The sequence below is a fragment of the Phyllobates terribilis genome, unplaced genomic scaffold, assembly GCF_046119375.1.
Source record: "Phyllobates terribilis strain yellow unplaced genomic scaffold, ASM4611937v1 Scaffold_9__5_contigs__length_417890890, whole genome shotgun sequence".
Taxonomy (NCBI): domain Eukaryota; kingdom Metazoa; phylum Chordata; class Amphibia; order Anura; family Dendrobatidae; genus Phyllobates; species Phyllobates terribilis.
In genome coordinates, this window is record NW_027362769.1 from 401,430,998 (window position 1) to 401,456,804 (window position 25,807).

At 49.6% G+C, this 25,807-nt stretch overlaps 1 protein-coding gene across 1 annotated transcript; it reads left to right on the top strand.

Annotated features, from left to right (window-relative positions):
- The first annotated feature begins 134 nt into the window (after positions 1-134).
- Positions 135-25,096, top strand: LOC141161437 (serine protease 27-like). The gene is made up of 5 exons (XM_073646246.1): positions 135-141; positions 242-452; positions 11,040-11,314; positions 23,635-23,804; positions 23,902-25,096. The coding sequence occupies exons 1-5, from the start codon at positions 135-137 to the stop codon at positions 24,214-24,216; spliced, it is 978 nt and encodes a 325-aa protein (XP_073502347.1). The 3' UTR covers positions 24,217-25,096.
- Positions 25,097-25,807: the final 711 nt, after the last annotated feature.

Genomic DNA, 25,807 nt, shown 5'->3' on the forward strand with positions numbered 1-25,807 from the left:
TGACCATTTTCTGGTAACATTTTATATTTCTAAATCAAAATTCCAGCATTAGTAAAATAGTTCTGCATTTTCTGTGTAACGGCGCCCCTCTTCTTCATAGGTCATCTGTGGTATAGCAGTAATCTTGAATCAAGATGATTTGTAGTACCAGGCCTAACCTGTTAACCAGAGTGGCACTTGCTTTATAATTTTCGATATTAAGCCCTGCTTTTCCTTCACTTTTGTCTTCATCTTTTTCCAGTTGGTCCCTCGTTGTCCCTCACTCCTACAGCTGAAGTTGACCATTCTGTGTGCGGTTCCCCTATGGTCACTACCAAGATAGTTGGAGGGACAGATGCCGTGGATGGAGAATGGCCTTGGCAAGTTAGCGTTCATTACCAAGGAAGTCACATTTGTGGGGGGTCCCTCATCTCCCCTCAGTGGGTACTGACTGCTGCTCACTGCTTTGAAAAGTAAGTACGACCCGTGGATTAGACAGTTTGAGCTCTGAGGTTCTTCTTACATAAACAGCAATTTTGTTACCGATCCTCTAAATTTTCTACATTCTCAGGGGCCAATTTGAAAAGTGGGTTCCTCTCAAGTTAGTCCTATACTTTCCTCATGGGCAGGTTCATCTGTACAAGCTTCTCAATATCCAGAAACACTGCAGAACCAGCAAGTCTTCTACAAGGAATGGAGGGATAACCACAGCTTGGCCACGTCCTTACCTCCTATACAAGCGCCTCCTGGGGTTTCCGAATTCCATTCTCAGTGTGTCATAAAAAAAGTGGGTTCCTTTCAAGTTTCCTTATGGGCAGGTTCATCTGTACAAGCTTCTGCCTCTCCTCAATATCCAGCAACACTGCAGAACTAGCAATTCTTCTACCAGGAATGGAGGGATCACCCCAGCTTGGCCACGTCCTTACCTCCTATACAAGAGCCTCCAGGGGTTTCCGAATTCCATTCTCAGTGTCTCATAAAAAAAGTGGGTTCCTTTCAAGTTAGTCCTATACTTTCCTCATGGGCAGGTTCATCTGTACAAGCTTCTCAATATCCAGAAACACTGCAGAACCAGCAATTCTTATAACAGGGATGGAGGGATCACCCCAGCTTGGCCACGTCCTTACCTCCTATACAAGAGCCTCCTGGGGTTTCCGAATTCCATTCTCAGTGTCTCATAGAAAAAGGGGGTTCCTTTCAAATTAGTCCTATAATTTCCTCATGGGCAGGTTCATCTGTACAAGCTTCTCCCTCTCCTCAATATCCAGAAACACTGCAGAACCAGCAATTCTTCTACCAGGAATGGAGGGATCACCCCAGCTTGGCCACGTCCTTACCGCCTATACAAGAGCCTCCTGGGGTTTCCGAATTCCATTCTCAGTGTCTCATAGAAAAAGGTGGTTCCTTTCAAATTAGTCCTATAATTTCCTCATGGGCAGGTTCATCTGTACAAGCTTCTGCCTCTCCTCAATATCCAGAAACACTTCAGAACCAGCAATTCTTCTAACAGGGATGGAGGGATCACCCCAGCTTGGCCACGTCCTTACCTCCTATACAAGAGCCTCCTGGGGTTTTCGAATTCCATTCTCAGTGTCTCATAGAAAAAGGGGGTTCCTTTCAAATTAGTCCTATAATTTCCTCATGGGCAAGTTCATCTGTACAAGCTTCTCCCTCTCCTCAATATCCAGAAACACTGCAGAACTAGCAATTCTTCTAACAGGGATGGATGGAGGGATCACCCCAGCTTGGCCACGTCCTTACCTCCTATACAAGCGCCTCCTGGGATATCTGAATTCCATTCTCAGTGTCTCGTAAAAAAAGTGGGTTCCTTTCAAATTAGTCCTATAATTTCCTCATGGGCAGGTTCATCTGTACAAGTGTAGCACCCTGAGGACTCGGCTGCTACAGGGGTATTGCACCTCAAACCAGAGGTGTGGTATTCCACTCCCGGGTAAGGATGGAGTGTGGAACTGAGCTCAGAAGGCTGCATGCACTACATACATCCCATTTCCGGGGGACAGAACAACGGTACTCCCACTAAGTAAATGTGCAGGTACGACAGCGTCTGTCCCTGGCTGGAGTGGGAGGGGGGTGGAACATCCCAGTAGTGTAGGGGCAGATAGGGGGAGCAGCCTGGGTAAAGCTAGGAGCTCATTGGGTGCTGGTCACCTGAGCTCACACATAGAGGGAGTATATAAGGTGGGCACCATCTTAGATCAGGGTCAGTCAGTCAGTCAGCCTGTGAGTCAGTCAGACATTCTGTCTGAGAGCCTGAGGAGAAGCAAAGCAGAGGAGCTCAGCCAGGAGGGCTGACAGGGAGCTGTGGCTCCGGCTGGGCCCAGCTCCAGAACAGAGCCTGCTGAGAGAGAGAGAGAGAGGAGTAAGAAGGACCCAGAGAGGAAACAAGAAGAGAACCCCAAGATCCCAGAATAAGGACAGAAGGGTGAAGGGTTGGCGGACACGGGTACCGGATCCCAAGCTGGCAGAGACCAAAACAAACCTTAGCCAGGAACCGGAGGTCGTGGTCAGGATCTGCCGCGACCCTCACCAAATCCACTAGAAAGGCACACCAAGTATAGGGTCAGGGAGCCCAGAGGAGGCTTGACCACCAAGAGACCCGAGGGAGCCGGCCAAAAGTGGATCCCTGGTGGGAACGGCTCCGGAATTGCCTGGGGGTTGGCCGAGTCCCGCACCTGGTGGACGCAGCACGGCTCGGGTGGTCACTCAAGGCCAGAGTGACTAAAAGGACACCAGTAAGTAAAAACCCTGAACTGCATCTCCCGACTCTGAATCTTCTTACTGCACCGTCACAACCCCCACCATCTACACCTGCTGCCCTGAGGCCATACCCCTCCCGTTGGGGGTTATACCATCACTGCTGCACATATACCACCGGCCTCAGTGGACTGCTCTGCAGCGGCGGCTTCAAAGCCGCACTCAACGGGTGGCGTAGTCGACACATCAAATTAACATCTACTGCCATAGACTGCCACTTAGTTTGACACCCTGGGCACGGACCGGGTCACCGCCACAAGGACTACTACCCCCATACAGATCCGGCTCCGGGTATCCCTTGAACATGGCCCAGGGGGCGCGTCACAAGCTTCTCCCTCTCCTCAATATCCAGAAACACTGCAGAACTAGCAATTCTTCTAACAGCGATGGAGGGATCACCCCAGCTTGGCCACGTCCTTACCTCCTATACAAGCGCCTCCTGGGATTTCCGAATTCCATTCTCAGTGTCTCATACAAAAAGTGGGTTCCTTTCAAGTTAGTCCTATACTTTCCTCATGGGCAGGTTCATCTGTACAAGCTTCTCCCTCTCCTCAATATCCAGAAACACTGCAGAACTAGCAATTCTTCTAACAGCGATGGAGGGATCACCCCAGCTTGGCCACGTCCTTACCTCCTATACAAGCGCCTCCTGGGATTTCCGAATTCCATTCTCAGTGTCTCATACAAATAGTGGGTTCCTTTCAAGTTAGTCCTATACTTTCCTCATGGGCAGGTTCATCTGTACAAGCTTCTCAATATCCAGAAACACTGCAGAACCAGCAATTCTTCTACCAGGTATGGAGGGATCACCCCAGCTTGGCCACATCCTTACCACCTATACAAGCGCCTCCTGGGGTTTCCGAATTCCATTCTCAGTGTCTCATAGAAAAAAAGGGGTTCTCTCTCGGTTGGTGCAATAATGTCCTCATGGGCAGGGTTAACCTGTACAACCTCCTCCCTCTCCTCAATATCTAAAAGTGTAGCAGATAGCATCTCTTGTATTAGGGATGGGAGGAAGTCATCCCAGATTGGTCATACACTTTCCTCACGGGCAATTACGCACATACAAAGCTCCTCCATCTTCTAAAAGTATTTCTTCTACTAGGGATGGGGTGGTTATTCCAAAACTGGTCATTTCCTTTCATCCTGGTTTGTTGTGTTCCCTTCTCTGGATCCCATGCGAAAAGAATTCCTTTTTTGTTGGACCTATATGTTCCTCATAGGCAGGGCTAACCTTACATACTCCTCCCTCTGCTCAATATCTAGTAACATAGCATCTTTTCTTCAAAGAATGGGAGAAAGTCATCATACACTTCAATCACGGGTGGGTTCACCTGCGCAAGCTCCTCGCTCTTCTTAATATCCAGAAACACGTCAGACATGGCATCTCTTCTACTAGAAATAAGGACTTTATTCAGAAAACCTTTTCTCCTGTAGAAGCGTCTTCTTGTTTTGTCTTATACTTTCCTCATGGGAGGGGTTAACGTTACAAAATTTCACCTCTGAGACTAAAGACCGATAAAGGTCAGAAACGTGTTAACTGTGTAAATCTTTACCATTGTTTTTTTTGTCAAAGTTTCTATTTTTTAAGCTGCTTTTATAACAAACTTATATTTTGATGACTTTTTTTTCTCGAAAAGTGGATAATAAAGTTTTTTTGCTTTTTTTTTTATTATAAAGAAACGAGAGCTAGCTCAAATTGTGGAAAATTGTTTCCTCTAGAAATAAGGCAGAAACATGGCATCTTATTTTACTAGGGATGGGAGGAAGTCATCCAAGATTGGCATACAATTTCCTCCTGGGTGGGATCACCTGAAAAAGCGCCTCACTCTGCTCAATTTCCAGGAGGACATCAGACGTAGCTTCTACTAGGGGTGGAGGGTTCATTCAGATAGGTCGCCACCACCTCTTCTCCTGTACAAGCTCCTCTCCTGGTTGAGGCATTTTCTCCTTGGTGGTCCATGAGAAGGTTGGTTTTACCCAGGTGGGTTATATACGTTCCTCATGGGCGGTGTGAACCTGTAAAAACTCCTTCCACCACTCAGTATCTAGAGTAGATGCATCGTATCTCTACTACAAGGGACGGGGGTCCCGGAGGGAGCGGCCTCTTGCCGTGTGGATGGAGCACAAGCTCGGATGCCTCCGGGATTTCCAGAATTGATTGCGCAGAGATATTTCCGAGGAAGGATCATCTGGGTCCATTGTGTGAAGAACGTTTCCTTCCTGATACCGGAATCCACCTGAACTGGTATCGTAAGGTCAACAACATGAAGCCGTAATTATAGATGTACATCCAGGTATTCATTCATCAGCAGCACAAGACGCTCATCACATCCCTGACACAAAGGTAAATGCCATGTACTGCTGGTAACAAGAAAATAGCAGAATAGTGAGTGCAGCTCTGGAGGTGACTGGAGGATTAAACACAATGTTACAGCAGAATAGTGAGTGCAGCTCTGGAGGTGACTGGAGGATAAGACACGATGTAATAGCAGAATAGTGAGTACAGCTCTGGAGGTGACTGGAGGATAAGACACGATGTAATAGCAGAATAGTGAGTGCAGCTCTGGAGGTGACTGGAGGATAAGACATGATGTAACAGCTCAGGAGGTGACTGGAGAATAAGACATGATGTAACAGCAGAATAGTGAGTGCAGCTCTGGAGGTGACTGGAGGATAAGACACGATGTAAACGCAGAATAGTGAGTGCAGCCCTGGAGGTGACTGGAGGATAAGACACGATGTAATAGCAGAATACTGAGTGCAGCTCTGGAGGTGACTGGAGGATAAGACACGATGTAACAGCTCAGGAGGTGACTGGAGAATAAGACATGATGTAACAGCAGAATAGTGAGTGCAGCTCTGGAGGTGACTGGAGGATAAGACATGATGTAACAGCAGAATAGTGAGTGCAGCTCTGAAGATGACTGGAGGATAAGACATAATGTTACAGCAGAATAGTCAGTGCAGCTCTGGAGATGACTGGAGGATAAGACATGATGTAATAGCAGAATAGTGACTGCAGCTCTGGAGGTGACTGGAGGATAAGACATGCTGTAACAGCAGAATAGTGACTGCAGCTCTGGAGGTGACTGGAGGATAAGACATGATGTAACAGCAGAATAGTGACTGCAGCTCTGGAGGTGACTGGAGGATAAGACATGATGTAACAGCAGAATAGTGAGCGCAGCTATGGAGGTGACTGGAGGATAAGACATGATGTAACAGCAGAATAGTGAGTGCAGCTCTGGAGGTGACTGGTGGATAAGACACAATGTAACAGCAGAATAGTGAGTGCGGCTCTGGAGGTGACTGGAGGATAAGACACGCTGTAACAGTAGAATAGTGACTGCAGCTCTTGAGGTGACTGGAGGATAAGACATGATGTAACAGCAGAATAGTGAGTGCAGATCTTGAGGTGACTGGAGGAGAAGACATGATGTAACAGCAGAATAGTGAGTGCAGATCTTGAGGTGACTGGAGGAAAAGACATGATGTAACAGCAGAATAGTGAGTGCAGATCTTGAGGTGACTGGAGGAAAAGACATGATGTAACAGCAGAATAGTGAGTGCAGATCTTGAGGTGACTGGAGGAGAAGACATGATGTAACAGCAGAATAGTGAGTGCAGATCTTGAGGTGACTGGAGGATAAGACACGATGTAATAGCAGAATACTGAGTGCAGCTCTGGAGGTGACTGGAGGATAAGACACGATGTAACAGCTCAGGAGGTGACTGGAGAATAAGACATGATGTAACAGCAGAATAGTGAGTGCAGCTCTGGAGGTGACTGGAGGATAAGACATGATGTAACAGCAGAATAGTGAGTGCAGCTCTGAAGATGACTGGAGGATAAGACATAATGTTACAGCAGAATAGTCAGTGCAGCTCTGGAGATGACTGGAGGATAAGACATGATGTAATAGCAGAATAGTGACTGCAGCTCTGGAGGTGACTGGAGGATAAGACATGCTGTAACAGCAGAATAGTGACTGCAGCTCTGGAGGTGACTGGAGGATAAGACATGATGTAACAGCAGAATAGTGACTGCAGCTCTGGAGGTGACTGGAGGATAAGACATGATGTAACAGCAGAATAGTGAGCGCAGCTATGGAGGTGACTGGAGGATAAGACATGATGTAACAGCAGAATAGTGAGTGCAGCTCTGGAGGTGACTGGTGGATAAGACACAATGTAACAGCAGAATAGTGAGTGCGGCTCTGGAGGTGACTGGAGGATAAGACACGCTGTAACAGTAGAATAGTGACTGCAGCTCTTGAGGTGACTGGAGGATAAGACATGATGTAACAGCAGAATAGTGAGTGCAGATCTTGAGGTGACTGGAGGAGAAGACATGATGTAACAGCAGAATAGTGAGTGCAGATCTTGAGGTGACTGGAGGAAAAGACATGATGTAACAGCAGAATAGTGAGTGCAGATCTTGAGGTGACTGGAGGAAAAGACATGATGTAACAGCAGAATAGTGAGTGCAGATCTTGAGGTGACTGGAGGAGAAGACATGATGTAACAGCAGAATAGTGAGTGCAGATCTTGAGGTGACTGGAGGAGAAGACATGATGTAACAGCAGAATAGTGAGTGCAGATCTTGAGGTGACTGGAGGATAAGACATGATGTAACAGCAGAATTATTAGTGCAGCTCTCCACCATTTCTAGGGTTGTCACCACAGGGCAGAACGTCTGCTCCATGATTTTTATTGTGACATAAATAAGGATCTGCTCTTTGCTGGAGCTGCTTCTCTAGGCTCTGGCTCTGCGGGGCTCCTGCCTGCTGTTGTGGGAGGTCTCCACTGTGGTTGGAGACTGCTGGACAATTGACCTATATATAACCCCTCCCACCTGTATATACACCACACCTACTATATATAACCCCTCCCACCTGTATATACACCATTTTACGCTCGCGCCCCGACTGACTGGCGTGAGCGTGATTAGTGATCTCACTGTACCATGAACCGAGGAGTGTCTGGAGGGGCGTAACTAAGTATCAACCCGGTCCGACTAAAGTCGCACGGCAGCTCAATCGACTCCATGAACCAAGGAGGAACCGAGCAGAGGGACCAGGTGCGACTCCAGGTCAGACCCCGGTCACAGCTGTTGACCCACACCGGGGAATGCAGGAACAGGCAGGTTAGACTGGCATACAGGCAGGTGGGTATTGGCAGGCACGGCTGGTATGCAGACAGGTGAGTACTGGCAAGTACGGCTGGTATGCAGACAGGTGGGCACTGGCAAGCACGGCTGGTATGCAGACAGGTGGGTACTGGCAAGCACGGCTGGTATGCAGACAGGTGGGTACTGGCAAGCACGGCTGGAGTGCAGACAGGGAGATACTGGCCAGCACGGCTGGAGTGCAGACAGGGAGATACTGGCAAGCACGGCTGGAGTGCAGACAGGGAGATACAAGCTGGTTGGAGCGCAGGCTGGATAGGGTCCAGTACAGACTGGGAGACAGGAACAGAGCCGCAGATGCGGTAGACAAGCAGAGTAAAGCGAAACCGCCGGAGCGGTGGACAAGGCAGAGCAGAAAGGAACCGCCAGGGCGGTGGACAAGGCAGAGCAGAGAGGAACCGCCGGAGCGGTGGTCAAGGCAGAGCAGAGCGGAACCGCTGGAGCGGTGAACAAAGCAGAGCAGAGCGAAACCACCGGTGCGGTGGACAAGGCAGAGCAGAGCGAAACCGCAGGTGCGGTGGACAAGGCAAAGCAGAGCGAAACCGCAGGTGCGGTGGACAAGGCAGAGCAGAGTGAAACCGCAGGTGCGGTGGACAAGGCAGAGCAGAGGGAAACCGCTGGCGCGGTGAGCAAGCAGAGCCGAACAGGACAGAAGGTGCAGGCAGAGAGGACGGGACTCTGTTCACATGGAACAGACTGGAAAATACAGGAAGATGGCTAGAACACAGGAGGTAGATACGGAGGAATGGAAAAGGGACAAGCAGAACCAGATACACACAAGGTACTTACTATGAAGTAGCGAGTGGACACAAAACTCACAAACAGAAGTACAGAGACAACGAGTTGGAGTTAGGTGCAGGTTCAGACACTGCAAGAAAAGGGAAGGTAGAGATATAGAGACAAACAGGTAACAGGCTAGGAGACAGTTCAGACAGGAACTGATACTGCAATGAGATACAAGAACGAGCCTGGGTATACAACCCCCAGGGTGGCGGAAACAGACTAGAAGTCACAGGTAACAGGCCTGGGTTTACAGCCCCAGAGTGGTGGAAACAGACTAGAAGTCAGAGATAACAGGCCTGGGTATACAGCCCCCAGGGTGGCAGAAACAGACTAGAAGTCAGAGATAACAGGTCTGGGTATGCAGCCCCCAAAGTGGCGGAAACAGACAAGATACAGAACAGGACCTGGCAATTCAGTTGCAAAGACAAACTGAGTGAAGATGTTGCTCAGGCCCCTCCTTCTGGGTGGAGGGGGTTTAAATATCCAGTGACTCACAGCAATAGGCTGGGGATGCATTAGGAGCGCGCCCACAGCAGCTATAAGAATCAGGAAGTAACCGGGCCGCCGCCCTAAGCAATCAGACACGAGACATGCACACAGCATGAACTGGAGCAAGGTTTGTAGGCTGGACTGATGGGTAAGATTGCGGTCTTGCATAGTGGGAGGTGGTGCACACCACACCTACTATATATCCCCACCTACTATGTATAACCCCTCCCACCTGTATATACACCACACCTACTATATATAACCCCTCCCACCTGCCATTTTCAGGTCTCTCCAGAGATGCTCAATTGGGTTTAGGTCAGGGCTCTGTCTGGGCCAGTCAAGAATGGTCACAGAGTTGTTCTGAAGCCACTCCTTAGTTATTTTAGCTGTGTGCTTAGGGTCATTGTCTTGTTGGAAGGTGAACCTTTGGCCAAGTCTGAGGTCCAGAACACTCTGGAAGAGGTTTTCATCCAGGATATCTCTGTACTTGGCCGCATTCATGTTTCCTTCAATTGCAACTAGTCATCCTGTCCCTGCAGCTGAGAAACACCCCCATAGCATGATGCTGCCTCCACCATGTTTCACTGTTGGGATTGTATTGGGCAGGTGATGAGCAGTGCCTGGTTTTCTCCACACATACCGCTTAGAATTATCACCAAAAAGTTCTATCTTCGTCTCATTTCGCAAGAGAATCTAATTTATCATAGTCTGGGAGTCCATCATGTGTTTTTGAGCAAACTCTATGCGGGCTTTCATATGTCTTGCACTGAGGAGAGGCTTCCGTCGGGCCACTCTGCCATAAAGGCCCGACTGGTGGAGGGCTGCAGTGATAGTTGAGTTTGTGGAACTTTCTCCCATCTCCCTACTGCATCTCTGGAGCTCAGCCACAGTGATCTTGGGGTTCATCTTTACCTCTCTCACCAAGGCTCTTCTCCCACGATTGCTCAGTGTGGCTGGACGGCCAGGTCTAGGAAGACTTCTGGTGGTCCCAAATGTCTTCCATTTAAGGATTATGAAGGCCACTGTGCTCTTAGGAACCTTGAGTAACGCAGAAATTCTTTTGTTACCTTGGCCAGATCTGTGCCTTGCCACAATTCTGTCTCTGAGCTCCTTGGGCAGTTCCTTTGAGCTCATGATTCTCATTTGGTCTGACATGCACTGTGAGCTGTGAGGTCTTATATAGACAGGTGTGTGCCTTTCCAAATCAAGTCCTATCAGTTTAATTTAACACAGCTGGACTCCAATGAAGGAGTACAACCATCTCAAGGAGGATCACAAGGAAATGGACAGCATGTGACTTAAACATGAGTGTCTGAGCAAAGGGTCTGAATGCTTATGACCATGGGATATTTCAGTTTTTCTTTTTTAATAAATTTGCAAAAATTTCTACATTTCTGTTTTTTTTCAGTCAAGATGGGGTGCGGAGTGGACTTTAATGAGGAAAAAAATAACTTTTTAGAATTTACCAAATGGCTGCAATGAAACAGAGTGAAAAATTTAAAGGGGTCTGAATACTTTTCGTACCCACTGTTTGTATAACCCCTCCCACCTGTCTATAAACCCCACCTACTATGTTTAACCCCTCCCACCTGCATATAAACCACACCTACTATGTTTAACCCCTCCCACCTGTATATAAAGCACACCTACTATGTATAACCCCTCCCACCTGTATATAAACCACACCTACTATGTATAACCCCTCCCACCTGTATATAAACCACACCTTTTTTTATAAAATAATCCACATTCCCTAAACTTTGTGAAGTTCCTGTTTCCCCCCAGATTGTGACTTTCTCTCCGGCCATTGTCTCTTTCCCAGCTCCGCTGCGCCGGCGGATTATAACGTTTACTTGGGTTTATATCGACTTTCGGCCCAGACTCCGCCTCACACTGTTATCTCTAAAGTCCAAACTCTGATCCCTAACGCTGAATATGTGGGGATCGGGAGCGGAGAGGACATCGCTCTGGTGAAGCTCTCCAGCCCGGTGCCCTACACCAAGTACATCCTCCCCGTCTGCCTGCCCGCCGCCTCCGTCACCTTCCCCTGCGGCCTGGAGTGCTGGGTCACCGGCTGGGGCCACACGTCCTCCTATGGTGAGTCCGTCTGTCCAGAATTATTGCTGCATTTTTAAGTGGATCAGGTTTTCAACGCTTACAAGATCTCTGCTTGCTGTCACTGACAGATTTTGCTTTCATCATCAACAATGTTCTCACCTGACGAGGTCAGGAAGGGTTAATGAATGATCACATTCACTGACAGCAAGCAGGGATGGGGGTGAATGGAAACACAAAGTTTATTAGAAAGTTATAGGACTTTCCTCTCTGCGCTTCTTTTCCTCTGAAACTTTGTCGCAAGACCCCAATTCCAAAAAAGTTTGGCCATTGTGTAAAATGTAAAGAAAACCAGAATGAGATGATCTGAAAATCTCTTGTCACCATATTTTATCACACAGAGATCAGATGTTGAACGTTGGACATTTTTCTTTTTCATTTGAAAAATTATCTCATTTAGAAAATTGATGTCGGTGACAAATCTCAGAACAGTTGGGACCGGAATAACAAAGGCTTAAAAAAGTAAGTGGTTCTACTGAAAAACAGCCAGAGGGTCAATTTTCTATTAAGTCACATAACTCTGTATGAATAGAGCATGTGAGAGAGGCAGAGTCTCCCAGAAGCAAAGATGGTCAGAGGTCACCAATCTGTGATTAACTGCGGCTACAAATTATACAATCATTTCAGGAAAAATTGCAAAGACTTTGATCACAAGATATCATCAAAAGATATCATCAAAAGATTCAGATATTGTGGAGAAATCCGTGTGCATAAAAGGAAAAGGCCGATGGTCAGTACTGGAGGCTTGGGATCTCTGGGTCCTCTGGCCTCACTGTCTTAAATACAGGTGTAATTCAGTTGTGCAGATCACTGCATGGACTCTGGAATATGTCCAGAAATTATTGTCTGTGATCACAGTTCTTCGTGTAATCCACAAATATAATTGAAATCGCTATCATGTAAAGAAGTAGTCGTATTCGCACAATCCAGAAATGCTGCTGTAGTCTCTGGGACAAAGTTCATTTTTAATCGATGGAGGCAAAATGGAAAACTGTTCTGTGGTCGGATGAATCAGAATGTGAAATTCTTTATGGAAACACCGGAGGCTGTGTCCTGCAGACTCAGGAGGAGAGGAACCATCCAGCTTGTTATCGAGGAGGGAAACCATCCATCTTGTTATCCAGGAGAGAGAACATCCAGCTTATTATCAAGGAGAGGGACCATCCAGCTTATTATCGAGGAGACAGAACATCCAGCTTGTTGTCGACGAGAGAGACCATCCAGCTTGTTATCTAGGAGACAGACCATCCAGCTTATTATCGAGGAGAGGGACCATCCAGCTTGTTGTCGAGGAGAGAGACCATCCAGCTTGTTATCTAGGAGAGAGACCATCCAGCTTATTATCGAGGAGAGGAACCATCCAGCTTGTTATCTAGGAGAGAGAACATCCAGCTTGTTATCGAGGAGAAGGACCATCCAGCTTGTTATCTAGGAGAGAGACCATCCAGCTTATTATCGAGGAGAGGGACCATCCAGCTTGTTATCTAGGAGAGGGACCATCCAGCTTGTTATCGAGGAGAGGAACCATCCAGTTTATAATCGAGGAGAGAAACCATCCAGCTTGTTATCGATGAGGGACCATCTAGTGTCACGTAGTGACAAGGGACTGTGGGCACCTACCCGATTCCTTGAATTAGGGGTGCCCTATTCTATCCCTGTCCCCTGGATTATACCGGATTGTGGGGACGCCGGGGTCTCCTACCTAGCTATGCTCCTAACTTAACCCATGTCTGATCCCTCCCCCACCCAGGGAGGTGAGAGATTGAAGTATATAGGAAAACACCAATCAGACAGACAGGAGTAAACAGACATGGAAAAAAAAACTACAATCTTAAAAATACACTCACAAAACAACAGAGTGGGAAAGAGGAGAGTAATAGGAGGGACAAACCAAACGGGAGAGCATATGGATTAACACGCAAACCAACTCAACTCAGCAATCTCCAGAATAACTCTCCAAACACTGAACTTCTCCTTCACCACCAAACCAGGTAGTAGAACTATCACTGGCAACAACACCCAAGTGCAGTGGCGATCATATATACCAGTGGGGATTGGCCAACACAGAACAGCTGAGACAATTCATGATGGAGACCTCCAAGAGATCAACTGAACTGATTAACCATTGCAATGATAGAACAAGGAAAACCTGCACTGTTTAATAGGATGGTGAAGCAGATCTAACCAGTGCAGAAGTTTGTGTGACCAGACGCTGCGATCTCTTGGCCCCTCTCTGTCGCGGTATCTCTAAGACATCTTGCTTATTATCAGTGCACAGTTCTGCATCTCCGATGTATGAGGGCATTGGTGCCTATGGCAGGAGCAGTGCACACATGAGAGGCGCTATCAGTGCTGAGCCTTATATCGAGGGGTTAGTATGACATCTGCTTCATACAGACAACATCTATTTCAGGGAATCACAGCAGCACGGCTCCGTAGGAGAAGAGTTCAGGACATTAACCATCACCCTGCAGTCTGAACCTTCCACTAATACAAGTGACTCGCCCCCTGGGCCGTGGGGCACTCGGATCCGGGCAATTAGGGGAACGATGGGGGTAGTAGTGGCTGCCCGGTCCGTGGCTCAGGGTGGTCAGGCCAGTGGTAGTCCGTTATATTGATTATGTCCGACTACGCCACCCGTGGATTGCGGTTATTAGGAACCGCCGCTGCATGCAGACCGCTGGGGCTGATGAGGTGTGCAGCTATGGTAGTGTGACTCCCCACGGGAAGAGTGCGGCCCCAGGGCAGTATAGTGGATGGTGGGAGTGATGGTAGTGCTGGAGGAGCATGGAGCACACAGACAACAGGTTGCAGTCCAGGGTCTTTACTAAACAGGTAAACTGACCCACAAACAGTCCCGGCTAGGAGGGGACCTGGATGTCTGAGAGCAACGGGGAAATTGGCCCTGGTCAGGGTGAGGGTGTAGGCCTACCGTGCTTTCTGCGCTCCTTCTGGCTATCTCCTCCTGATAGGATAACAGCCCACGTTTCCGAGCTTTCCGTGCTTTCTCGCCTGTATGGCCTGCGACGTGGGTTCCTTTCTGCTCCCAGCCTTGTATGGCTTTACTGGTCCCTTCGGTTGTGGCAGGGCCTCCAGGCTTCTTAGGCCAAGGAATATACAGTCCCTTGCGGACTGGTTCTCTGCTGGGGGATGTGGAATCCTTCCAGCCTCAGACACCAAAGTCTGGTAAAATTAAGTCTTTTCTCTGCCAAGACAGGCTCTCTTCGCCTCTTGTCTCTGGCTGGTGGCTCTCCTACTGCCACACTTCCTCTTAGGGTGCAATACAACTTTCTGTCCCTGCTCCACTCTGGGACACGTCTCAGAGCTGAGACAGGCAATCCAGTTCTCCCTAACCCTGTCCCCAGTACCAGCTTTTATAGGGGCAGCTTGCTCCCCCTACTGGCCTGAGACAGGAGGCATTGCATGCTAATGTTCCCCTGACCAGAGAACCTCCCCCTTGCTCTCAGACACAGCTTTAATTACACTTGTGGCATCCAGGCCTGGGTGACACATTCCCCCCTAGTGAAATTTAGTACTCCGGGACTAAACAATAAACAAAGACAATATGCATAATCAATAAAACATTAATAGACAGATGACGCACAAATTGAGTTCTTTAGGTCACAGTGTGGTCTGTGACCGGGTGTCCATATCACCAAAACAACGGGAGCCTTAACCAGGTGGGGGTCTGTCCTACCCCAAGTCCTTTACAGTCTTAGTTCATTCCTGGGTTAGGCTCCGAACGCAGTCCATACAAGGTCCCGGTTATAAAAAGTCCATAACCTGTGAATCCTTACGGTAGCTGCAAGAAACTGAAACACAGAATTACCAAACAAGCATGTAACTTGGCAAACAATTCAACATTTGGCAACAGGGTTATTTACACTTTTAGTACACTCTATATTCTCCAGCGAGCGGGTATCTGTCCCTTTGTGCTCCTGGTTGACCTCCTTAACCCACTGTCTGGTGGTGGATTGACTTGGCTTTCCCCACTAGCGTTAGGGGTACAGCTACCAGCTGCGTGTACAGGTAAGGCAGGCAGCTGTCTGCGGGTTCTTTGGCTTACCGCAGGCATGGCAGGCTCACTGTCAGCAGAGGGTTGACTCTCCTGGGCTGCTGGAACAGGCTCTTCTGCCTCTGGAACCGCTTGCTCCTCTTCACCTTCCGGCTCTGGTGTTGGTTGTTGGTGTGCCGGTTGCAGGAAATGCAGGACAGGTACCACTATGGCATCATTTATGCGAGTCCAGGACTGAGGGAACTCTCCGAGAACGGTGCTGATCATTTCTTCCTTGTCCTCTGCGGGTTCAAGGTCACTCTGATCCTCTTCTGCACTACGGAGTTGCTCGGGGCATCTTTTGAGGTGGTCCCTGGAGACGACACTAGTGGTTTCTCCTCCGTCCTTGGTGATTACGCACACCTTTGGGTTGTCGTGGTCAGACTGCAGTACGGTGTAGGGTTCCCTTTCCCACTGGTCGTCCAACTTATGTAGCCTTCTTTTTCGCTTTAGGACTTGCTCACCAGGTTCTAGGGGACTAGCAGGGGCGTGTTGATTGAAGAGTCTTTCTTGCTTCTCTCTCACCTGGGCCAGGCTCTTCTCCACACTCTCCTGTACCTTCTTGTACTGCAGTTGCCTTTCTGTATCCCAGTCCGCATCCGGGGAGGTGTCCTCAGGTATTAGGACTCCCATCTCCAGGTCTACTGGCAGCTTACCCGGTCTAGCTCGCATCAGGTAAGCCGGGGTGCAGTTTGTAGCATTCACCGGGATATTGTTGTACATGTCTATCAGGTCCGGCAGTTTTTCTGGCCACAGGCTGCGTTCCTCCAGGGGCAACGTCTTCAGGAGATCAATGACTATATTGTTCATCTTCTCACACATCCCGTTGGTTTGGGGGTGGTAAGGCGTTGTATGAATCTTCTTACAGCCATAGAGGTTGCAGAACTCCTGGAAGATTTCAGCTTCAAACGCTGGACCCTGGTCTGTCAGGACCTGTTCCGGATACCCGTGTGGACGGCAGAAGTATTGCTGGAAGGTTCTGGCCGCTGTTTGGGCTGTCAAGTCCTTTACCGGGACCACCACTAGAAAATGGGAATAGTGGTCCACGATTGTCAGGGCATAGATGTATCCTGACCGGCTGGGAGCCAATTTGACGTGGTCCAGAGCTACCAGCTCAAGAGGCTGCGTGGTGACGATGGGCCTCAAGGGTGTCTTCTGGCTGGTGCGGTCCTTCCTCCTCAGGTGACAAGGGCCACAGTCTCTGCACCATTTTTCAACAGCTCCTCTCATGCCGACCCAAAAGAACCTTCCTCTTAGTAGGAACTCCAGTTTCTTCCAACCGAAGTGTCCCGCTCTGTCATGGTAAGCCCCCAGGACCATAGCTGCATCCCGCCTTGGGACCACGACTTGCCAGGTCAGCTCATGCGTCCGGTGGTTGACAATCCTTCTGCACAACTTGCCTTCGTAGGGGAACAGCTTGCTCTTCTCCTTCCATAGCTGCTTGGCTTCCTCTGGGGCATCTGGATCTAAGCGGGTGTCTTCCCGGGTCAGCAGATCTTTCACCAGGCGGACTGCAGGGTCACTATCTTGGGTCTCGGCCCAGCTGTGGTGAGGTAGGGGATTCATCATCACAGTTGTTAGATCCTCCTCCTTCACGCGGTGAGAGTGTTGAGCGGCTCCATACCGGTGAAACGCGGGGAGTTCTACCTCCTCCAGCTCTTGTGGGTCTTCGTCACCTTCAGGTAAGTGAGGCATCCTTGATAGGGCGTCCGCGTTGGCGTTGGTTTTGCCTGCCCGGTACTTGATCACGAAGTCATAGTTGGAGAGACGGGCCATCCACCGCTGTTCCAGGGCACCCAGTCTTGCATTGTCCAGGTGTGTCAACGGGTTGTTGTCCGTGTACACGGTGAACTTTGCGGAGGCCAGGTAATGCTTGAAGCGTTCCGTCACGGCCCACACCACCGCCAAGAATTCTAGCTTGAAGGAGCTGTAATTCTCCGGGTTCCTTTCGGTGGGCCTCAGCTTCCGGCTGGCGTATGCGATCACCCGTTCTCTGTCCTGTTGGTTTTGGGACAGTACGGCTCCCAGTCCCACATTACTGGCATCTGTGTGGAGAATGAAAGGCTGGCCATAATCAGGGTAGGCCAGGATCTCATCCCCCGTGAGGGCCATCTTTAGCTGGCGGAAGGACTCCTCTTCCGGTTTACCCCACTTGAAGGGTGGCTTTTGACTTCGGGACTTAGACTGTCCGATCAGGAGGTCCTGCATAGGAGCTGCCATCTTAGTGAACCCGGGGATGAACCTTCGGTAGTAGCCTACCAACCCGAGAAACTGTCTCACCTCTTTGATGTTCGAGGGGCTTGGCCAGCTCTTGATTGCCGTGACCTTGTCAGGGTCGGGGGCCACTCCTTCCGCGCTTACCACGTGCCCTAGGTACTGGACCTTTGGTTTCAGCAGGTGGCACTTCGATGGTTTCACCTTCAGGCCATAGCCTGCCAGGGCTTTGAACACCTCAGCCAGGTGCTTGAGATGGTCCTCGTAGGTCTTCGAATAGATGATCACGTCGTCCAGGTAAAGGAGGACCGTCTCGAAGTTTCGGTGCCCTAGACAGCATTCCATCAGCCGCTGGAAGGTCCCTGGTGCGTTGCAGAGCCCGAAGGGCATCCAGTTGAACTCGCTCAGTCCCATCGGGGTGATGAAGGCGGTCTTCTCCTTGTCAGCCTCTGCCACAGGAACCTGCCAGTACCCGCTAGTAAGGTCCAAAGTAGAAAAGAAGTTAGCAGATTTTAGTGCGGCTAAAGACTCCTCTATTCTGGGCAGCGGATATGCGTCTTTGTGGGTGATACGGTTGATTTGTCTATAGTCCACGCACATTCTCATGGTGCCGTCTTTCTTTTTGACCAGAACCAAGGGGGCTGCCCAGGGGCTACAGCTGTCTCTAATGACCCCAGCTTCTTTCATCTCCCTTAGCATACCCTTGGCGTTCTGATAATGTGCAGGGGGTACAGGTCTGTGCCTCTCTTTTATTGGTGGGTGGCTCCCTGTGGGGATGTGGTGTTCTATCCCTTTTACTCTGCAGAAGTCTAGCGGGTGCTTACTAAAGACTCTCTCGTACTCCTGTACCACCCGGTAGACTCCTTGTTTTTGGTGCAGGGGAGTGGAGTCAGCACCCACATGGAGTTTCTGGCACCAGTCCTCCTTTTGTTTCTGGGAGCCATTACCCTCCGCCTGAGGAGATGGAGGCAAGGGTTCCACGGCCCTGATAGCTTGGTGTTCGACAACAAACAGTTTGGCGAGTGTAGCGTACCTGGGTAAGTGTACTTCCCTCTCCCCAATGTTGAGGATGCGGACGGGCACCCTCCCATGACGGACATCAACCACCCCCTGGGCTGTCAAAATGGTGGGCCTGCTGTCTGAGTACACGGGTTCTGCCATGGCTTGGTAGTCTCTACCTCTCAACCCAATTGCAGTCCGACACCAGATCATCATTTCACTTTTGGGAGGCATGGAAATGGGGAATGGATCACTGAGTCTTACGCTACCGATCTCACCACCAGACAGTTCTACCTGCTGCCGTCTCATCAGGGCTTTTATCTCCTTGTTGAGGACTCTCTGTTGGCTGGAACTAGCATTCACCGCCACCTGTTGTAGAATTACAATTACTTCTGAAAGACAATTTTCAATTATGTTAGTACCCACAGTTATTTTAGGGTGACTTTCATGACGGTCAATGTCCACAATAATCACTCCCTGTGCCGGCAGTTCAACTTTACCAATTTTTATGGTCATCTCCTTGAACCCCATCTGCGGCACGGGTAAGCCATTACTGGCGATGATGCTCAAGTTACTGTCTGGATATCGTGTGATATCAGCATCAGTCCAATACTGCTTAAAAAGTACATAAGGGATTGTGGTTACTTGCGACCCAGTATCCAGCAAGGCGCTCATGGGGATACCGTCCAGCACCACGGGTAAAACCGGGCGCCCCCCAATGTACTTATTACGCCAATTAACCAGACAATGTGAACTGAGGTCTAAGATGGCAGACATACAAGAAACAGAGGCATGTTCACACTAGCAAAAAAGAAGCAAAACAAAAATATATCTCATACCCTACCATAATTATATATAAATGTAAAGCAAAATTGCATAATAAATATAGGGTACTTAGTGAACTATTTTTGATCAAAAAAAGTATACAAGCCGTCCCACCAGCGGCAAGGTGACCCTAAATTGGGACGGTACCTATACTGCCTATATTAAAAACCTTACTGTATATCAAAGTTGAAGTAATGCATATAAAAGGGTAGACAAATAGGACCGAGTCCCAACTCCAGACCACCTAGGCCCGTGGTAAGCTACATATATACCAATCAGCTCAACAAAGGGCATGCCACACCCTTAAATTGCACAGAATGCAAACAAGTCAAAAAAACAGACAATGTGAACTGAGGTCTAAGATGGCAGACATACAAGAAACAGAGGCATGTTCACACTAGCAAAAAAGAAGCAAAACAAAAATATATCTCATACCCTACCATAATTATATATAAATGTAAAGCAAAATTGCATAATAAATATAGGGTACTTAGTGAACTATTTTTGATCAAAAAAAGTATACAAGCCGTCCCACCAGCGGCAAGGTGACCCTAATATAGGCAGTATAGGTACCGTCCCAATTTAGGGTCACCTTGCCGCTGGTGGGACGGCTTGTATACTTTTTTTGATCAAAAATAGTTCACTAAGTACCCTATATTTATTATGCAATTTTGCTTTACATTTATATATAATTATGGTAGGGTATGAGATATATTTTTGCTTTGCTTCTTTTTTGTTATTACGCCAATTGTAAGGGCCTGGTGATCTTATGCCTGGGGGTTGGCCCTCTGCCCCAGGTTGGACCCGTTTAAATTACAGTACCTGGAAATGTGTCCGGGCTGGTTGCATCGACGACAAATGGGCTGTCCATCCTCTGCGTAGCGGTCTGTGGGCCTCCCTCGGAACGACGGGATCCTCCTCTGTCGACGCCACGGGACATCCTCCGGACTTGAAGCCAGCTCGATGGGTCTTGACGGGTCCACTTGCAACGCCTGGACGGTCCTGGTCAACGCCGCGACGCTCCTGGTCAGCTCCTGGACTTGGTGGTGCAGGCCTTTCGACGGGGCTTGGTTCAGGGCCTGTGCATCAGCCTCCACGGAGTCCATAGAGGAGGGCGCCGCCTCCTGGTGGTAGGTGATAGCAGGGCGCCGGGGGTTTATAGCGCCACTGGTTGCAGATTCACGGAGCACCCTTATGGCCCTGTCCTTAAATTGGGCAAAGGTCAGGTCGGGGTTCTGGAAGAACATGAGGCGCAGCTGGGCCCTGTGGGCGCTGGACAGCAGACCCTCTATGAATTGTTCTGTTAGCAGCTTATCGGTTTCCTGCACACTGCCAGGGTCAGTTTGTTGAATAGCCCTCAAGGCTTCCTGCAGATTTAGGGCATAGTCTCTGATGCTGTCCTGTGCCCGCTGCTTACATCCATAGAACCTCATTTTAATTTCAGCGGAGGTACGTGTGTCAAAGGTACCCCGCAGCCGGGCCAGAAAACCCTTCACAGTCCCTTTCTCCTCAATGGGCCATGATTTTACCTCCCTTTGGGCTGCGCCAGTTAACTGCCCTGTCAATATGCTGACCTTCTGTTCCTCTGTCAGGGGGTAAACTTGGAACAAACTATACAGTCTTTCCTTGAAGTCAGTTAGGGCATGGGGCTCCCCTGAGTATTTGGGCAGCCAGGCCGCTCCAGGGATGTAGGGCAAGGAAAAGGGCATCACCGCTGCTGCAGCTGCGTTGGTGGTAGTGGGGGCCTCTGTGTCCGACATCTTCCTCCCCCCCTAGTCAAGCGTGGCCTACCTTCCGACGATCCTCTTCTGTAGGCCGCGGCTCCGCTGCTGCTCTGGACGAGGACCTGGCGTCGCGTCCTGATGACGTCAGCGTCACTCTCTCTCCCTTCCAGGACCTTGCGCAGCGTCGGTGCGTGGGGCGGAGCTTCGGATCTCGCGCGGTTTTGACGTCCACGCCCCTTTTCTTCCCGCGCGGCATCCTGAAGATGGCGTCCGATGGCGGGAAACAGCTGCGGATGGCGGGAAGACGGCAGAAGACGGCGGGAAAAGGTCCAAGATGGCGTCTGATGGCGGGAATCGGCTCCGGATGGCGGGAAACTTCTCCACAGGTAAGTTTACGAAAGTCTTTTTCAGGCACGCAGTACCCAGTGGTTGCGGGCACGAAATCCTGCCGACTAAGCCAAAGCTGACTCGCCCCCTGGGCCGTGGGGCACTCGGATCCGGGCAATTAGGGGAACGATGGGGGTAGTAGTGGCTGCCCGGTCCGTGGCTCAGGGTGGTCAGGCCAGTGGTAGTCCGTTATATTGATTATGTCCGACTACGCCACCCGTGGATTGCGGTTATTAGGAACCGCCGCTGCATGCAGACCGCTGGGGCTGATGAGGTGTGCAGCTATGGTAGTGTGACTCCCCACGGGAAGAGTGCGGCCCCAGGGCAGTATAGTGGATGGTGGGAGTGATGGTAGTGCTGGAGGAGCAAGGAGCACACAGACAACAGGTTGCAGTCCAGGGTCTTTACTAAACAGGTAAACTGACCCACAAACAGTCCCAGCTAGGAGGGGACCTGGATGTCTGAGAGCAACGGGGAAATTGGCCCTGGTCAGGGTGAGGGTGTAGGCCTACCGTGCTTTCTGCGCTCCTTCTGACTATCTCCTCCTGATAGGGTAACAGCCCACGTTTCCGAGCTTTCCGTGCTTTCTCGCCTGTATGGCCTGCGACGTGGGTTCCTTTCTGCTCCCAGCCTTGTACGGCTTTACTGGTCCCTTCGGTTGTGGCAGGGCCTCCAGGCTTCTTAGGCCAAGGAATATACAGTCCCTTGCGGACAGGTTCTCTGCTGGGGGATGTGGAATCCTTCCAGCCTCAGACACCAAAGTCTGGTAAAATTAAGTCTTTTCTCTGCCAAGACAGGCTCTCTTCGCCTCTTGTCTCTGGCTGGTGGCTCTCCTCCTGCCACACTTCCTCTTAGGGTGCAATACAACTGTCTGTCCCTGCTCCACTCTGGGACACGTCTCAAAGCTGAGACAGGCAATCCAGTTCTCTCTAACCCTGTCCCCAGTACCAGCTTTTATAGGGGCGGCCTGCTCCCCCTAATGGCCTGAGACAGGAGGCATTGCATGCTAATGTTCCCCTGACCAGAGAACCTCCCCCTTGCTCTCAGACACAGCTTTAATTACACTTGTGGCATCCAGGCCTGGGTGACACACAAGAAGGGGACAAGGTTCCTCTCCCAAAACTCCAGCGGTTGTCTCATTACTCCTCCAATGTTTAAAGACTATTGTAAGAAGAGGGGACGCTGCACAAGGATGGGCATGGCCCAGGTACAAAGGTGGACACAGCCCAGACACAATGGTGGACAGAGCCTGGGCAAAATGACGGACATGGCTCGGGCACAGTGGTGGACATAGCCCGGGCACAATGGTGGACAGAGCCCTGGCAAAATGGTGGAAACGGACCTGGCACAATGGTGGACATGGCCCGGGCACAATGGGGGATATGACCCAGACACATTGGTGGACATGGTTAGGGCACAATAAGGAGGCGGCCCAGGCAAAATGGTGGAAACGGCCCTGGCACAATGGTGGACACGGCCCGGGCACAATGGTGGACAGAGCCCTGGCAAAATGGTGGAAATGGCCCTGGCCCAATGGTGGAAATGGCCCTGGCACAATGATGGACACGGCCCGGGCACAATGGGGGATATGACCCAGACACATTGGTGGACATGGCTACGGCACAATAAGGAGGCAGCCCAGACAAAATAGTGGAAACGGCCCTGGCACAATGGTGGACACGGCCCGGGCACAATGGTGGACAGAGCCCTGGCAAAATGGTGGAAACGGCCCTGGCCCAATGGTGGAAATGGCCCTGGCACAATGATGGACACGGCCCGGGCACAATGGGGGATATGACCCAGACACATTGGTGGACATGGCTAGGGCACAATAAGGAGGCGGCCCAGACAAATTGGGGGAAACGGCCCTGGCACAATGGTGGACATGGCCCGGGCACTATAGTTCTGAGATGTGTCACTGCCATCAATTTCTAAATAAGTTAATTATTTCAAATGAAATTAAAAAATGTCCGTTTAATGTTTGATCCGTTCTATGTTCCGTGTGATAGAATATAAGAGATTTGCAGATGATTGCTTCGAATTTTCTTTAGATTTTCAAAGCGTTCCAGTAAGAAAATCCATTTCTTTCTTGTTATCAGGAGATCTTCCCATTAACGGAACCCTGCAGAAGGTCATGACCCCAATCATCGACTATAAGACATGTGATACAATGTATCATATGTGGTCCTTAGAAAGCGAGACAAACATCATCGTCCAGGAGGACCAAATATGCTCTGGATATATTGAGGGACAAAAAGATTCCTGCCAGGTAGGTGGCATCAAGGTAGGACGATAGATAGATAGATTGATTGATATACAGTATAATGTCTGTTATGATGGTCACCACCTTCTTTCTCTCTTCTCAGGGAGACTCTGGAGGACCTCTTGTGTGTAAAGTCGATGGTGTCTGGTACCAGGCTGGCATTGTGAGCTGGGGAGAAGGCTGTGCTGACCCGTATCGCCCTGGGGTGTACACCCTGGTGCCGGCCTATGAACAGTGGATCAGTCAGCATGTGCATGTAAACTTCACTGAGGTGACGGACATCCTTACCCCCACAGTACCATGTGCGGACGGCCTGGGTCATATGGAAATTCCTGGAAATAGAGGACACATGAATGGCTCATGTCACTGGTGGACTAGTCTGGTCCTCCTAACGTCTCTTCTGTGGAGATTTTTTTAATCATCTTAGAGTGTTTAGAGTAGTAGTTATTAGACCTTCTTTCATAGCGATGTTTCTTCAGAAAGTTGTCTCCTACTGAGCTAAATCAATCTGTCCAGTTTCTATAATTTCTCATCTCAGGAGGATGAACAATCATTATGGTGGTCATCTCATCCATTAATCTATTGTGCTTTATCCCCTTAATTCGTCTGTTGGTGTAAGAAGGGTCTGAAGGGGAATTTCACTAGCTGATCATTTTGATTCCAGGGGAGATAAGAAGAGGGTCTAAAGAGGGGTCTGGAGGGGACAGAGGAGTCCAGAGAGGGATAAGAGTAGTGAGGGGACAGAGGGGTAAGATGGGGGAGAAGACATAAAAGTCTGGTAGGGAGAAGACAGATGAATCTGAAGAAGTCAGAGGGAACTGGAGAGGACAGAAAAGTCTGGAGAAGACCAAGAGTCTGGAGGAGACCGAGGATTCTAGAGGAGGTTAGAGGAATCTGAAAAATAAGGAAAGTCTGGAGACAAGAGTAATCCGGAAGGGCTAGAGGAGTCTAGAGGAGCTCCAAGACATCTGAAGAGCTAGAGGAATCTGGAGGAAGGAGAGATGGCTTTGAGGAGATAGAGGGATTTAGAGGAGAATGAGGAGCATGGAGGAAGCAGAGGGGGTCTGGATGAAAGCAGAGGAGTCTGGAGAAAGAGGGTCCTGAAGGAAACAGAGGGACCTGGAGGAGACAGAGGAATCTGGAGGAGAAAAAGGGGACTGAAGGAAACAGAGGGGCCTGGAAGTGACACAGGTGTCTGGAGGGGGTATAGGAGCCTGGAGGAGATGGAGTCTAGCTGCGGATTACTCCCTACTTCCCATACAAAACACATGCATTCTTGGTGAGTCCACATTCTGTATGAGGGGTCAGAATTAGTAAACAAGTGAAATTCACACTGTTACGCTTCCCTGGTCCATTCCATGTGGTGGTCTTTCTAGAGTCTTAATTTTAGGTACCTTTCTTGATTTGGACTTCTATGGTCTTCACTTTATACGATTTGATGTTTACATACATTGGTTGATGTCGGGCCATCTGTCACGGGTGTCTCAGAGGTGACAGACAGTCGCCCTGCAGTTTGTTGCAGGAGATCTCTACGTTTGGCATTACAGACATCTTCTTAGATGAGAGGCTGTCTCTAGGACCCAGCGGCTACCTCCCTCTGGCTAATTAGCTCTCTGGCCTGGGTGTACAAATACCTGGTGTGTCTGAGAGGGAGGTGTCGGCTATATTCATTTCTACTTGTGAGGCATTAGCAAGAGCAGTACTTCATCCTCTCTGGAGCTCGAGGCCGTGTGTGCATTTGAAGTTGTCTAAAGCTAAGCAATCCCCCCCTGTTTGTGTACCCTTGTTGTCTATAGTGGAGGTCGACTAGTGCTCATCTCCTCCCTTCCTTAGCCATACGCCAGGGAAAGTCAGGTCAAGGCACACATGCAGCGATTGGTGAAGAGGCAATATATGAACCTTAGTTGAGACAGGACCAGTCTAGGAGGTCTCCACTCCCCCCTTTCACTAGTGTCTGGGCTCCCCTGGGCACTAAGTCTTTCCCATACCTGGAGTGACACCCTCGTCGT